Genomic DNA, 17,126 nt, shown 5'->3' with positions numbered 1-17,126 from the left:
AGAGCTCAGGGATGGCCTCACAGAGCCCTGAGGTTGGACTGCCTGATGTTTGCTTGCTTTTCTGTTGAATAACAGCTTTATTGAAACATGATCCACACACTATAAGGTTCACCCTGTTAAAGTATATAATTCTGTGATTTTTAGTATACTCACAGACTAGTGCCACTATCATCACTCTCTCATTCCATAACATTTCCATCACTCTTCCCCAAAAAATCCCATGCTCATTTGCAGTCACTCATTCCCTGCTGCTCTCACCTCGGGCCCTCGGCAACCACTACTCTACTTTCTGTCTCTATGTATTTGCCTGTTCTGGACAATTCTTTCCATTTCATGGAATCATACAACATGTGGCCTTTTATGTCCGAGACTGTTTACATTTGAATCTTGGCCCCAGAGTTCAAAAGTTGTGTGACCTTTATCCAGTTCTCCCGGAATTTCTCCATCTGTGAAATGGAATTAAAATCATAGTAGATACACCATAGAGTCTTTAGGAAGATTAAAAGTGCTAATTAATACATCTAAAGCACTCACACAGGGCCTAGCTCATAGGCCCTTGAATATGAATCTCCACTACTGCTACTACTACTATTACTTGTATGCTATTCCTCTTCCCCAAAGCATGTGGCAACCCAGAGATGAACAGATCACAGAGAACATGGCCCTTGCCCTCCCTAGTACTCAGCCCGGTGGGGATCATACAATTAAAAAACCAGCTTGAATAAATACAGTAAAGTCTTATCATATGCACATTTAACTAATGGAAATCCAGCTCTTCCACTGAAAAAAGAAGGAAAAAGAACAATTTAAATACTGCAATTAAATTCTGTAAAATTATATCTTACCTGTATTCTTTATTATGCACTGTACATTATGGCATGCATTATACAATGTTACATACTGATTACAATACAGGGATGCACACACAAAACCATACATACTGCAATTTAATGGGCAACTTAAGATATTTCAAGGTTAATGACGACGGCGTCTGCCTTAAACCTTGATTTTATAATCTAACCCCTGAGTAAGATGCAACTCTATTGTATGTCAACAACAGTAACAATTCAGAATGATTCCAAACAAATGAAATCAACCAATGAGCCATTGGTTGAGGTGAGCTATAGGGGTTCCACTTGGTCCCATTTGCCCAAATACCCATTAGCACAATTTCTTCCCTCCACAAGCTCACAGTCTCATTGTGAGAATAAACTACAAAAACAGAATTACAAGAGGTTGCTGAGCAGCAGAATGGGGTTTAAGAAACAGATGGAAATAATCTCTCACCCTACTAGCTGACAAGACAAGCAGATAGACAACAGAAGGACTGTGCTCTCCACAGAACTCACCACATGACAGACATCATGTATATACCTGTTCATTTTTTTATTGTCTCTCCTCCAGCTAGTACAGAAGCTCACCAGGTTAGGGACTTTGTGTACATTGTTTATATCTGTATTCCCAATGCTGAAAAGAGTGTTGAGCACCCAGTGGGTGGCCAGTAAGATTTGTTGGTGAATGAATGAATGAAGGTAACTGTTTAGATAACCTCCATTTTTCTCCCATCTTATGTCCCCCAAACAACCATAGTCTGTTCCTCCAACCTCAACTTATTTATTCCTTAATTGTTTATAAGTAGTGGGAATATATCCATGCCAAAGATGAGGCCCAAAGGTAGCATTCCAGGGCTTTGGCATACTGGTACCATCTAGTGGGAAAGAGAGTATCTGCAGGTGGGTACTAAACCAAACTCGGTGGTTTAAAAAAAAACAAAACAAATAGAACCCATAACCCTTCCCTTTAACATAAGCTCTATTGAGGAAGTTTTGGGCAATATGTAACAGGGCAACTGGTATCTCTTATATACTCACGCCCTATCCAGGGCACAAACTGCCAATCCAAGCACCTGTCACACCACTCAGGACTTGCCTATTTTTCTACTCAGGACTTCTCCAAAACCATGGTTGCTCCCCCAGAACCACAAAGGCTTATCAGGGAAGCACAGAGAAACCAATGGTATTAGGGGCCACCCTTGACCAATGGAAGATGGGCATAGTGGGTATACACCCCAGCTTCCTATCCAGCAAAGAGACTATTCTAAAGCAGATTTTATGCAATTCTTCTGAGGAGTCCTAGCAATAATGAGCCTTAGTTGCCCATGATAGTAACCAGATCAAAGAGCTTTTTTTGGCTTTCCTTCTTTCTTGTTCCTTATTTCTGTGTCTTAGGGTCATCTCTCAGATTAGCTCCCTGCATCCAAGCCTATATCTCCATCACTTAGGTTGTACTAAGGAATGCAGCCTAAGATAGTGTTTAATACCAATACACCTTTGAGTGATGAGGAAGGCTTAAAAATTGTAGTCCAGATAATACTACAAAAGCTGAATTATATATTTCAGTCCTTGTCTGAGAATTCTGTTCCATAGTTAATCTTTACCTTGATTAGAGTTAATGTGGAATAATCCAATGATACTATCTTCCTAAAGAAATACCACATTCTCACGGTAGCAACAGGCCAAAGAAAACGTCTGGTTTCTTTCCCTGGCCTTGACCCTATCCCAATTTGACCAACTGGTGAGGTGGCTGGGGTTCTGATCAGAAGGTGGCAAAGAATAGCCCAAGGGCCAAATCCAGCTCTGCCTGTTTTTCTGAATAAAGTTTTATTGAAAACAGCCCAGCCCATTTGTTCACATGGTTCGTGCAGCTGTTTTTACGCTACATTGATAGTGTTGAGTAACTGCAAAAGAGACATATATTTATTCTTTACAGAAGAAGACTACCTACCTGTAGTTTAAATTCTTGGTTACCATATTTTTAGATTCCCAAAAATAAAATTTCAAGAAAAACAAAAAATATAGAATGGATAAAGGTTTGCCAGCGATACTTTACTGCTCTATTTACCATGATAAATAGAAGACAAAAATGGGATAGGCAGTTAGTTGACTAACTTCATTTTACAAACAATAGGACATTTCATCTCTAAAACTAGAAAACATCATTGCATCAGAACAATGACCTTTCCACCCCAAAATTGGACTGTGAATAGACTCAGAACAACTGCCTATCCCATTTTGTTTTACAGCATCACTATCCAAAATTATTGTACTTACTTATTTTTAAGGTTTACAGTCTTTCTCCCTCATTAGAACGTAGACAACAATGAGGGCAGGCAAGCTTGTCTTTCTTCAATGTGGCTTACCCTGTGGTTGATCAGTTAATATTTGTTAAATGAATGACTTAAACATGAAATGTACAGATTGGGATGCACAGATACAAAGGTCCTTAGAGGGATGCCTGGGTGGCTCAGCGGTTGAGTATCTGCCTTTGGCTGAGGGTGTGATCCTGGGGGTCCCAGGATCGAGTCCCGCATCAGGCTTCCTGCATGGAGCCTGCTTCTCCCTCTGCCTATGTCTCTGCCTCTCTCTCTCTTTCTCTCATGAGTAAATAAATAAAATCTTAAAAAAAAAAAAAAAAAGGTTCTGAGAGAGACAGAAATGCAAGGCCACCATGCAGAGTGGTAAGGACTGGGGCAAAGGCGGGGATAGGTACACCCACTCACACAGGGGCTCTGTGAGTGCTCTCTGCTCTGTCACCAGTACGTAAGACAGTGCCAGGCACATAACAGGCATTCAACAAATGTTCATGGAATCAACGGCTACCCTGACTAAAGGCACTTAAATTGAATTAAAAGGAAAAAAAGAAAACTCTTTTGGTAAAACAGAACTACATTTGAGGTTAGATTCAGTTCTGTTGCAATGCCCGATAGATTGGTTTGTCTCAATATAGCTACAGGCTGTATATTTCTCATTTTCTATGGAGTGAGTGGGGAAAATGTTACTGTAGACAGTAGCATTCAGGAATCACTGGAGCTCCTTGGCACCCCTTGGGAGGAACACCATCTAGCCTTAGAGCTTAGCAGCAGGCAGGAAACTGCCAGCAAATATACCCCTAGAGAATTTACCTGTGCTGGAAGCTGCAGAGGAGCCACACCCTCATTGAGTCCTGTGTGGCTACTCTTTTTTTTTTTTTAAAGATTTATTTATTTATTCATGAGAAACACAGAGAGAGGCAGAGACACAGGAAGAGGGAGAAGCAGGCTCCACACAGGGAGCCTGACGTGGGACTCAGTCCCAGGTCTCCAAGATCATGCCCTGGGCTGAAGGCGGTGCTAAACCGCTGAGCCACCCCGGCTGCCCGTTGTGTGGCTAGTCTTAGTAAGATGGCCATTCTTGCTGGGTCAAGCATGCAGCATGGGTGGATTCTTTGCCTCTGGTCAAAAGCAAGGCCTCAGTGACAACACAAATGACTGGCCTAACTCCATTCAGAAAGTTGTAGCCATTAACCCAGACCCATTAACCCATTAACCCAGACAGGAGGCCCAGGTCCCAGGCCCACTTTTAGAGACCAAAATTCAGAAATGAGGTCACTACATGTAGCCACTTTGACTCCAGGAGAACCAGAAAACAAAATAGTCAAGGGAGAAAATTCTTACAACATTTGGGGGGGATAAGGGATCAGGCCTTCGTATGTGAGTGAAATATGGAGGAAAATGCACATGCACAGGAATCATAAATGCATGGGTTCAATTCCTGGTCCCAGTTCTTAGTGGCTGTGTGGCCTTAGGTAAATGACTCAACCACTCTGAACTCCTTTTCATTGCATATAGAATGAGGATAAGAATAGTTGTTCCTAAGGGTTGCAATAAAGATTACAGATAATGTATGCAACTGGCACATAGCAATAAATTGTACAGTAAATTTACTACAGGTATTTTGATATATTTTAAATAATAATCATAAGTGTTCCTGGTGCTGACACATACACCCGCCAACACACTGCCCTGATAAAGCCTCAGGGAAACAGCCACTGAGCAGATATATCTAGAAGATAAGATCCCACCAGATCAAATGATTTTATGAGGCATGAAATCCCCAGGGGAAGGATCTTTGGGGAGCTACCAATATGGGAATTGGCAAATCCTTCTCTAGAGAGCAAACTTTATTTTTTTTTAATGTCCATGCATTTTAAATATGCAAGCATTTTTTTTCACCTCTAAGTTGGTCAAATTATCAAGGCTCAGGCTCCATGGTACCTGAAAGCTCCAAGTTCCCTTGGAGCGCAGTGTGTGAAAGTTAATAATAACCAACATTCCTTTAGCACCAAATATTTGCCAATCATGGGATGAAGTCACCAGTATGTGCTTATTTAATCCTCACCAAAACCCTGCTGGGGAGATATAGGTGTTCTCTCTCCTTGTTCAGACACAGGAGGAAACAGAAGAGGAGGGAAATAAAGTTACTTATCTGAGGTCACTCGGCATGCAAATGGCCAGGAGTCAAACTCACTTCTTAAAATCTCAGATGTCTCCCTAACTCCCCTAAGCAATCTGAGAGTCTGGCTCCTCTGAGTCCTGGCAGACCATAGGCCCTGGTTCACCTCCAGCACTTTCTCAATCCAGGACCAGGTGTGTATTCATTGTTAAATTCCAAGTTTGCAGCCTTCTCAGCACTGAGTAGATTTTAATGATTATGAAAAGAAAGAAGAAAAGATGGATGAAAGGGGCTGGAGGAGGAAGGTGGGAGAAGGGGAGGGAAGGCACAGCAACCACCCCTCCAATACTGTTTTAGTTCTTATTGAGTCTTATGGTAACAATTACCAAGTTCATATTATTTCTGCTATTTAAGTTCTTGTTTCTTTTTTAAAAAGATTTTATTTATTTATTTATTTGAGAGAGAGAGAGCATGAGGTGGCAGAGGGAGAAGCAGAATAAGGACTCCACTGAGCAGGGAGCCCAATATGGGGCTCAATCCCAGGACCCTAATATCATGACCTGAGCTGAAGGCAGATGCTTAATTTACTGAGCCACCCAGGTGCTCCACAAAATATACTTTCTTGTTTCTTAATGACTGCCCTGGGTAGATGGCAAGCCCCATGAGAACAGATCCTACATCCATCCTGTTTACCTATGAATTCCCTAAATGCCTCAATAAATGCAGACACCTATGCATCCCTAGCCTTCTGAGGATAATGTACCTGTGCCCCCCCCCCCTTTTTAAGAGAACCCAGTTGTTAAACATTTGCCAACATACCACTCCCTGGCACCCCGTTGAAGACTCTGCTACTCCACCTGGAAACATAAGAGTCACCACGGCTATATCCAACATGCTGAAATGAAGACTTGTTAGCATTCGCAAAGTGATTGCTGAAAGTAGTAGATCATTATTTGCTTCATGTAAGAAATATTTCTAGTGCTGCTGATTGAATGTTCAAGAAACGATTAAAGGGCTTGGCAATGTTTCTCCCAAATATCTTTTGCATGAAAAGCCTCAGAGATTGGTTAATTATAGAGGGTACACATCAGTCTCTCTAGACAAGGGCATTTCCAAGCCCCCACTGTGCCCATCCCAGATGCGAGCATGGATTGGATCAGTGGGCACTGAGTAACTGGGGCCTGGGATGCCTCTCCTGAGGAGCATTACTGCAGCCTGGCTAACACCCCTATGGAAACGGCCCTCAGACCCTGTTTATAATGTCAAACACCTGGGTTCTCATTTGGGTAATTGGCAGGAAGCTGCCAATTGAAAGGAGTCAGAACTCATGCTTGCTCCTTAACCGCTCCCTGCCCCTTGCTCTGCCATCTCCGAACCCAGCTAACAAGCTCTGCCAGGTTCTCCCCTAAATGTCCCTTGGACAATCTGAGTGGTGCATCTGTTTCCCTCACCTGCACTGCCACTCCCATGATCTCAGGCCTGGACTGGCTTCTCCGTTCCACTCATACCCAGCGCCAATCCATTTACTACACTGCAGCCCGGGTGACCTTTCCAAAAGGAAATCTGACCTTGTCACACTACACCTTCCCCTTGTCACTTTCAGTGGCTGCCCATTGCTCCAGGACAAACACCAAAATCTCTGTGATGGCTGCCAAAGCCCCAGTGGCTCTGGAACCACTCAGTGACTCCCGATACCATCCTCTTTGAGCTATGCAATATTTCTTCCTGCACAGAGACTTCCCCCAGGCTGTGCCTTCTGCCTGGAATTCTTTTCCCTGCCTACACCTTCCAGTGTTCCTTTGTCTGTAGGCCTCACTACTCCTCCAGACTGTGGCTCAAGCATCAGGCTATCAAGGAAAATTTCCAGGCCCTTCATCTAGATCTGATGCTTTTCTTATATTCATTCATTCATTCATTCATTCATTCATTCATTCATTCATGTTTGCTGAGGGTCTGCTGCATTCCAGCACTATTCTAGGCCCTGAGGATGCAGAAGCCAACCAGACAATAGTATATGCTCTAATGGAGCTTATATTTTAGTGGGGGAGAAAGATGAGGCACAGATGAGCAAAATACACAGGACAGCACACCTCACACAATTGCATTTTCTTCCCTCATAGCAGTTGCCTCTGTTTTGAATTATTCCTGAATCGACATTGATCTCCCTGCCAGGGGATCTCTCAGGGCCCAAACCCCAAGAGAGCAGAGGCTGGGTCACCTCCCCAGTAGCCATACCCTGAGCACATAGTAGGTTTTTGTTTTTGTTTTTGTTTTAAGATTTATTTATTTATTTATGATAGACATAGAGAGAGAGAGAGAGAGAGAGATTGAGAGGCAGAGACACAGGAGGAGGGAGAAGCAGGTCCCATGCCGGGAGCCCGACACGGGACTCAATCCCTAGACTCCAGGATCGCGCCCTGAGCCAAAGGCAGGCGCCAAACCGCTGAACCACCCAGGGATCCCACATAGTAGGTTTTGGATGGACATCACAGGTATTTACTGAATCCACTTAGTCCCAGGTATATCTCCCTGAAGTCAAGTTACTTGAGTGCTTGGGGCTTAGGAGGAACAGTCCCTAATGACTGAATCCCTAATGCCTCCCTGCCCTTTGAGAAGATTTCCTGCAGCCCCTGTGGCTACAATTCTGAGTCAGAGCAGAGTCAGCAAACTTTTTCTGCAAAGGGCCAAATAGTAAATATTTTAGGCTTTGTGGGCCATATGGTGTCAACCCTGTTGTTATAGCACAAGCTCAGCCATAGACAATTATATAAATGAATGGGCATGGCTATGGTCCAATAAAACTATTTATAAAAACAGGCTGCAGGCAAGAATTGGCCCATAGGCCACAGTTTGCAACCCCTGAGTTAGATGATCCCAGATGCCCAGCAGCTTATGGCAGTTGAAGGTAGAGCTTGTGAGGCCTAAGACAGCTATGGGTTCTGTTGGCAGGGTCCAGCAACTTTCTGCAGGCCCTACATCCGTTGACAGGGAGATTACCACAGAAGTTCAAGCTTCAGGCATTTGCAGGCACCATCCCTGCAGCACATGGGGAAGCGGTTCCCTGCCGCCTCCAGAGGGAAGCGACTTTGGCCTGCAGGCCATGTGAGGCAGGGATGGAGGCTGCCACATTCCTTGCAGGGTCCCCAGGCTCCTCCAGGGGCTGAGCTCATTTCCTGGCCCTGCCCAGGCATGTGGCAGGGCTGCTCTCAGCTGAGCAGCTGCTGCCCTGCACCCCAGCCCGGCCTATACTCAGCTGGGAGACACAGGGGCTTTGTGCTTCTGTAACAGATTGGGTGACGCTTGCTGGGGCCTTTGAAATGAGACATGACATGTCAAAACGTGCCTATTGCTAATGCTAATTTTCAGGAATTTGACTTCTGTTGGCAACTGACAGAGGAAAAACAATCACTTTTTTTTTTTTTTTGGTATGTGTGTGTAGTTATATTTACCCTGCTCTTTGGGATCTGAAGCTATGAAAAACAAGTTATCTGGGGCTTACCTATTGGTATGGCATGGATGGACGGTTTAATCTAGTATTTATGGAGCCAGAGGACATTAATTATAGCATTAACACTATGTGTAGACTATGTTGGGTGTTAACTGTTAAAAGCAACTATAAGGACATCACACAAATTCCAGTTGGTGGTAGAGGTGACAATGTTCTGTGTATAAAAGTACTCTAGGCAACAAAGCTATGCAGCTAACATTAACCCACAGTTGTAAATGCTTTGAGAGCTCACCCAGTGCACCCAGAGTCCCCTGTAGGGTACAAGAAGTTATTGTGACATTCTGATGATACGCATATTGCAGGTGAGCAACACTGTGGGAGTGACAGTGCCCAGAGCATCACTGTACTCCAAGGGTACTGATGCTCTTGGTATAACACTGCGTACAGTGCACTGGGGCCTACCTATTATCCAGCACTCCCAGAGCCCCTTAACTGCAATGTTTTGGGTGTACCAACGCTCTGGTGTACCTACATCAGTTTTACTCAGAGCTGCAATGCATCACTTCTCTGGGTGTAACTATTACTATGGAATAATGATCTGGGGGTCCTAGCGTTCTGGGTAGCCCTAGTCACCCAGTGGCACAGTAATGACAGTGGTAATGTTCTCAGGATGGAAGTGCGGTCCCCTTGATCGTGTTCTTCCAAAGCAAGCCTCAATTCATTTCATTCATAGTGATCAAAAGAGGCTTGTCCCTTCCTTTTCAAGGAGCCTATCACTAAAAACTTGACTGCATCAATTTGATTAAGCCTCAAAATTTGTGAAAGCAGAAGTTCCCAACACAAATGGCTATGAGGCAAGTGAGTAAAAATAAATGAGTTACAATTGGCTAGATGAGTAGTAGGGACTGGCAGGGACTGTGGCAAATTACAGAGGCATGTCTTTCCTAAAAGGTGGCAGTAGGAACTCTGCTCTAGTAAACTGTGGCCAAGTGGGAATGAAGCTCTAGGATTGCCTTACCTTCTGATATTTTCAGAAATGCAAGAAATCTGGATTTTTTTTTAATTTATAATTTCCCACTTTTCAAAAGATTTGGCCAAACAAGATACATCCATGAGCTACATTTGGCCTATGGCTTCGACTTCTCAACCTTTGCCCAGAAGCCAGAGTTGCAGACCTGGGATGGATGAGCATTAGCATCATGAAGCAGATATCTCGAGCTTCAGCCTGCTAAACAAACGGGTGACCCGTTCACCAACATGAGCCCTGGCTGTGTTTCAAGTTTGAAATGTCATTTCTTTTCCTCTCTAGCCTGCTCTTAGCTATTTCTCTCAATGGAAAAAGAAATTGCATTCTACCCTAACCCTAGCATAAAGCCACTACTTAGTGCCTAATGAAGGGGATCCTATAGTCCAGCCCATCATCATTTGCCCCATCTGCTGAGGGATATGGAGTTAAGCCTGGGATCCCTAAGTAGCTACAGAGGAGACAGGCTGCAGGGGATTGTATTGGCAGCATCCTTCAGGAGGGTCAGATTCTCTCAGGCATGTGGGCACCTTGCCCACAGCTAAGTGGAAACAATGCCAAAACCACTGGTCACTTGATTTGATTCTGCCCAACTGATTATTGTAATTAGATGACAGACATATTTCCCTCTCCTTTTCAACTGGTGCTGGAGGGTGAGCAAATCTGGCCCATGAGTCATTCTTCTGGGTAGTTACCTAATGGGGAAGATTATCTCCTTTCACAGCCGAGCTATGCCTGCCTTTTGGCTGCCTAAAGAGTAAAACCAGGTCCAAACAAAATCAAATGCCAGGAAATTTCAAAACTTCCCCATATTTCATGTGGCATTGTCTACAAAGGTCTTTCAACTGTTCCCTGCACTTATACTCAGAGGGACTACAGAGTTGTAGAATTAAACAGAACAGAAGCAAGTATAATAGGGAATAAAGGAGGAAAGAGACTCTCCCATGCAAAATGGCAGGACTTCTCATTGGGGGAGCTTGTAGCAAATAATTGGGAATAAGGAGAATAGTTGGGTTTAGATGGAGCTACTACACTGAAGTTCTTAAAAATATATAAGCTGTGGATTCAGAATTTTGTAATACTGTGAATGGAGCCCTCTTCTGGAGAAATTTTTCAACAGGTATTAAAACAAGATCAAAACACACAGAGATGGACATACACAGCCACAAAGAAATAGGAACTACTATGGCTGTATAGATGATATGACTGTCATTGAATCCATAGTTTCATTCCACCTCACAGAAACTACCTGGACTCCCCAGGCACCTTTCTTTTTGGAAAGAGGGAAAGAAAGAAGAATATTCGCAAGAACCTAGCTGTACTTTTACCTAAACAGTGAACTTCAAACTGAGATTCAGTGCACACATGCAAATGCTGATACTTTTACATACTGCAGTTACTGGGTACATTGGTTTGCCGGGCAATTCCACTATAACACATAGGAGATACTTCTAGAAGGAAATAGATTTTATTTAATGGAAAACCCAAGGGCTAAAGATAGAAAAGGAGAGAAGGGAGGGAGGCAGAGCAGAAGAGATTAGCTAAGATGACTGTTGGGCTTTTAATATAGACTGTGGCATTACATAAACTCCAGATCACATATTCAGCCTCGCAGTTTATTAAGTCTCTTTGGGGACTTGCTAAAAAAAATTGTTCAGACATGTGAACTGTACCACTCCAATTCTTTTCACGACTTATGTCTCTGTTTCCCTAGTGCTTTTGAAATCTTATGGGTTGTCACATGTTGAGGCCATCCCAGGGCAGGGGGTGCTCTCTGCCACTCCCACAGTCTTTTCTCCTAATCAGAAAGGTTCTGCAAATAAACTCTGCCCTTAACATAGAATATATGATGTTCCAGGGGTACTGAAAGACACTGGTTCTTATTTAAAATCCTGAAAATCAACATTCTGTGTCCAAGAAAGAACTCCCCATTTTAAATCAACATCTCAGAATTCTGTGGAACATTTTTGGTCACTCCCAAGCGACCGCTCTCCAAACCTGAACCACTCCCTAAAATTCTAATTCTTGGGGGATTACTCATTCATTGTTAGGACTTTTAGCTAGTTGTAAGTGATACCCAAACAGCGGCTGGGGTGGAAGTAGGGGGGGCCGGATCATACTTACAGTGTAATTTCTATGTCAGGGCTCCCTTAATCTGTTCCACATTCATTATTTATCATAGTTAAATGCCAGAGGCCACTTCTGGGACAGCTTTTCCCAAAACACCCCAGGGGAGAAGAGAGGTGACTGTTCCTTGACTTTGCCAGCTTCCAGCCATTGTTGCTTAGAATTCCTCTTCCCCCTTTCAAAATGCCTAAAACAGCAACCAGCCAATAAACGTACAGGGATTGATGGCTTCCAAAGCCAGACCCAGAGTATTATAACTGCAGTGGAAAAACACATACATGCTTGCCTGAACACCGCTTAGGACCAAGTGACTAATTTGCTTTATTACATTGTTTTTCCCTTCCTTCTGTTTTCTCTCTACTTCAAGAAAGTTTTGTTTTTTGCTTGTTGACTCAAAGGCTCCAAGACTTTCCCCACTTTTCACCGTGGCACACAGAGTTGTGCACTTGAACCTCTTACCAATTAAGTGAATTGCACCAAAATGATTTCTCTGCAAGGTGCTGTTGCAACCAGGATATCAATTAGCGCCCTAATGTGGACTTTTGCTTTGATTATGCATAACAATCTTAGAGAGAAATAAGCCTCGGAGAGCGAGCCGGCAATTCAATTCACGGTAAAACCTCTACTTCCCCATGCTAAGGAACCCAGTGAGCTGACAGCCTTCAGACCCACCTGTGCCATCTGGGCCCAGCAAGAGGAGACACACCAGTTGCTTTGCAAAAGGTATCATGTGAGAAGCCCCTAGTGCACAGGGATTGCTGGGTGCTGCCATGTGGCCTGTCTCTCAAGGGGAGGCAATAACTCCGGGCAAGCCCTGGAATCCTAACTGAGGTCCAAGCATGCTGAGAGAGGAAAGGACTGTAAAGTCTCGGGGAAAGGCTGTGGAAAGTGCTCGCAGACACTAACAGTTACCAGTATGCCAGGCCTCATGGTAAATGCATTACCTAGGACATCCTGTTGAATGCAATTAATCTGCCTGGCAATCCCAGGGAGGTGACAAGATTATTTTACAGTGGAGAATCAGAAAGCTCAGATTTACTAAACAACTTGCCCAGGGTGGCACCACCAGCATATGGCAGAGAGGATCTGTCTGAATCAGAGGCATATTCTGATCCACTCTGTTAAACGGGGATATATATACATACATGCAGCCTCAGGGACAGCCAGAGTCCAGAAAGTATGGGAAACTGGTTCACGGACAGACGGAGGATTTGTGGCAGGACTTATGGTTACCGGGACCCCAAGAGAGTCAGCCAGCAAAGCCCTGGTATTAGAGGAATACAACTGGGCAGTCCTGAATGGGGGCTGTGTATCCAGGGAAGGGGGAAATCATACGTGGGGGAGGGGCTCAGCAGCCAGGCACCTTACTCTGCCCCCAGGCACTGGCATCCACCCACTAGCCCCCACTTTTTACATACATCATTTCCATGGTCACTCCATTCCTGGGACACTGGCCCATTTCCAAAGTCTAACCCCAGCATCGATCCAGCAGTGGCCTCCCTTAGAAGGCTGCACTGCATCCCCACATCCCAGACAGCCCTTGCCTGGGATCCTAGCTGCCTCACCCCCTCCCCCTTACCCACACACTCACACGCGGTGCCTTTCCCCCGGGACCCAGGGGTCCTGGCCAGGAACTCAACGCCCGTTCCTAGCACCCAAAGGCTCTCCCTGTCTCCTTTCCTCCTCTGTGCCTGGCTCTGCCTTGATCTTACGCACCCACTTGTAGCCTGCCCGCTCACCGGGAGTCCCAGAGGCTTCACTGGAGGCCTGGGGGACTGGGTCACGTTGCTCTCAGAAACCACAGGCCCCAAGAGCAGGGCTGGGCGTGCCCCTCGGCTGCCAGCACCTCCGGTCTGGCCTTCTCGGAGTGCTGCTTTCCTGCACACAAACTTCCCGAGATCTTGGAGGTGCGGAGGTGGTGGCCTGAGAACCGGTCTCGGTCGCACCACCCCCAGCCTCGCCCGGGTCAGCGGCCCCCCGGCGCCGCGGCGCTGCGCGGGTTAACAGGCAGCTGCAGCCCTGGTGGGCAAGGCTTGAACTTTTCTCTGCGCTCCGCGCCGCCCGGGAAGACAGCGGCGGCGGCAGTTGGGGCTCCGAGCCGGAGCTCCAGCTGGCTGGACAAAGGGGGCGCAGGGGGCTGGGGCCTGCGTCCCGGCGGGAGGAGGGCGACGCGCTCGGGGCCCGAGGTCCGGAGGAAGCGAACCCCGAGGCGGGCGCGGCCGGAGCCGGCGCCCCTGAGCGACAGCAGCAGCCGGGCTGCAGCACTGGCGGCGGGAGGCGCCTTCCGAGCCCGGGCGCCCCGGGAAGGCGGTGATGCCAGGCCGGCCTCCCCAGCCCCGCAGCCCGCGATCCCCACCGCAGCGGCGCTGCCCCCGCTCCGCGCTGCGCGGGGGGAAACCGGGACTCCTCGGAGTCGCCTCCGACCGAGTCTTTCTCCAATGCATGAGCCTCCAAGGAGGCAATCAAAGTTACCCCACTTGATGTAGGCGAGAATGTCGCCCCTGCTTGCAAAAAAAAGGGGACTGGGGAGCTCTCTTCTCCTCCCCGAACGTGCACACACACACACACACACACACACACAGAGGCGAATCGGAGTGGGAAACCAGCCTCCCCCCCCCCCCCGGGATCTCTGGGGCTGGGAATGACCTCCCTTCAAGCCCCAGGCTTTCTTCGCCGCCGCGCCCCAGAGTCCCCCGACCCCCGAGAGCCCCCTCTCCCTGCCCGCGCCACGCGACGCGAACACAGAAACGGGGCGCAGGGTGCGCCCCGCAGCCCCTCTTCCCTACCTGGGACAGGAGAACGCACAGAAGGAGCGGAGTTCTCGGCTGCATTTTGCCCGACTAGAAGCGCCCGGCGGCGTTTTCATTCATGCACTTGGCTGCACTGAGCATATTTTCCGTGGGAGCCAGGCTTTGAGGAGAGGCTGTGCCTCACCAGCCAGCCAACTTCCCAAATAGATCAGCGGCAGCATCACGAAAGCATTGGGTAGAGGCTGATGACCAGGACCAATGGCTTTACAAGACAGATTCCTTCATAAAGCTCCCTCGTTTTGCATGGCAGATACAGGGCGAGCACCTCGCACAGAGCGAGTCCCTCGGAGGAGGCAGCCCGTTTGCTTTTTTGGGCTGTTGGGGCCCAGCCTCACAAATCACGCTGGGCAACGCCAGCCGATTCCACTTTTGCAGAGAATGGAATTGCACCGGGGACTGGAGAACACTTCCAGCCCAGTGCAAAAAAGGATTCTCTTTATTAAAATGTTAATAAGATCCACTTTAATTCCAATAAATCAAATAAAATGACCCCAGCAGTTCCAGCCCTTTCCACGCCTGGAAAGACTTGGCAGTGGATTTTTTTTTCTTTTTCTTTCTTTCTTTCTTCCTTTTTTTCTCCCCCCTAATGTGGCCCAAGTCATGATGGTGTTTGGTGTTTCCTAGCCATCTCACAAATCACCAAGACGACAGATCAATTCTCGCTTGCGGAAAAAAAAAAATCCATCAAGGGGCAATAGATTTTATTAACTGCTCAGGTGAGAGTCTGACTGGCCGCCTACTCCACAAATGTGCATCTGGCACCAAATTTGGAGCCATGATTTAAGGAAGCTTTTTTTTTTTTTTCTATATGGATGTGATTTTTCAAAAATTCCTACCTATTCCCAGGGACTGAGAATAGTCATAGCTGCTGATCAAGGGGTTTTATAAGTGGGGTGTTATGGGAATGAGGGCAAGAGGGATATAGAGATCTAGAGATCTACCTTTCCCAGGAGGAATTGAAGAATATGCAGTAAAGATCTCACTTTGTCATTTCCATGCAGCCTCCTTCTATTTAAGGTATTTTAAAATAAAGGACATTTGTGCAACAGAATTGATGCAACCAAACTAAAAAAATCGAGGCTAGGAGAAAAAAATTCCAAAAACTGAAATGTAAAACTAAACTCTAATATATTTGCTCTGATTTGGATCTGAGCTTCCTGGTGGCCAAAGCAATAAGAGAAACATGTAAATCATATAGTTCTTATTATAGAAAAATGTAGACAAGTATCTACTGGTGAAATTACCCCCAGGAGCTGAATACTGAAATACACATATTACATGACATCCAATATAGCGGGATACTAAGCAATGGATCATGCTTGAGATCCAGTGGGTAGAGCTGTATTCCTCGCATCTGGCACAGGGCCTAGAACATGGAGACAGTCATTAGTGTGTGCTAAATAGAGATCTAGACCTAACTAATCAAAGTGGCAGAGGGTGGGGTGGCACAATCTGGAGCCACATTGCCTAAGCTTAACCCCCTTCTCTCTCACTGACAAGTTACTCAGACTCTCCACACCTATGTTTGTCCACTAGTTAAATGAAAATAGAAATCATACAGAACTTATAAGGCTGTGATGAGGAGTAAGTGACAAAATAAGCACTCAATAAATGTAAACTGATACACTTTTTAAAATGCCTTCATTGCCAGCAGTTGAGTCCCAAGGTCACCTCACATGGCCCCAAGGTCATGGATGAAGTTGCAACACCATCTGACCTCCTGGCTACATTAGCCCTCTCACTGGCCCAAAAGATGACAATGTTAGCCAAACAGCCTCCAAAAAAACCCAAGGAAGCTGGAAGTTGTGCTTCTTCTGGTCTCTTCAACTTTCCCCTGTCCTCTTGCCTAATAGATACTGGCCCTGAGCCTTTGAGAGGGGTAGTCATGGTGTTTGATAGATATGACTGTCCTCGCTTGGAACTCATGTGTGTGGAGATTATACCCATGCTGCCTACCAATAAGAGTAAAAGGGGTATTTTGGAATCAGGCAGGCTTCAAATCAAGGTATCCTGAAAGACCCTGGTTTTTCTCCATTCCACAGCAGGAGCCATCTTGTCAGTCAGGGACCAGCTGAGCTAAGCCCTTGGATTCAGCAGACAAAGGCAGACAGAGGACAGCTGGGGATGTGATAAACCACTACAAGGGATAAAGATGGCAGAAATCATCCAGCCATGTTTCCTCAAGCAGCCAGTTGGTTGGAGAAGCAGTCCTTAGGATAGGGTGTGCAAGGCCGCACTAGTCCAAAGTACAAAACGGCATTATCAATTTTATAGTTTGGCAGACCCTTTCTGCAGTCTCTCCATCCCATCATCCTTACTACTGCTCACCACATAGGTCCAGTTTCTCCCTTCCTGGCACGTGCAGGGTTGTACTTGCCAGCCCCCTTGTGGTCAGCATGGGGCTGTGTGACTAGTTATAGCCAATAAGCTGTGAGCAAAAGTGACAG

At 46.1% G+C, this 17,126-nt stretch overlaps 1 protein-coding gene across 3 annotated transcripts in view; it reads right to left on the bottom strand.

Moving 5' to 3' along the window:
• Positions 1-14,994, bottom strand: part of CDH13 (cadherin 13) — a 1,003,185-nt gene extending 988,191 nt beyond the window's left edge. The window contains exon 1 of one of the 3 annotated variants that reach the window (XM_077890997.1): positions 14,656-14,994. In XM_077890997.1, coding sequence (XP_077747123.1) covers positions 14,656-14,700 — 45 coding nt within the window. In that variant the 5' untranslated portion in view covers positions 14,701-14,994. The remainder of the gene's footprint in view (positions 1-14,655) is intronic. The other 2 variants (XM_077890998.1, XM_077890995.1) reach the window with 2 other exon arrangements.
• Positions 14,995-17,126: the final 2,132 nt, after the last annotated feature.

Source organism: Canis aureus, chromosome 3 (assembly GCF_053574225.1).
Source record: "Canis aureus isolate CA01 chromosome 3, VMU_Caureus_v.1.0, whole genome shotgun sequence".
In the NCBI taxonomy this organism is placed as follows: domain Eukaryota; kingdom Metazoa; phylum Chordata; class Mammalia; order Carnivora; family Canidae; genus Canis; species Canis aureus.
The sequence above is the reverse complement of the archived record's forward strand: the minus strand, read 5'-3'. Positions and strand labels throughout refer to the sequence as shown.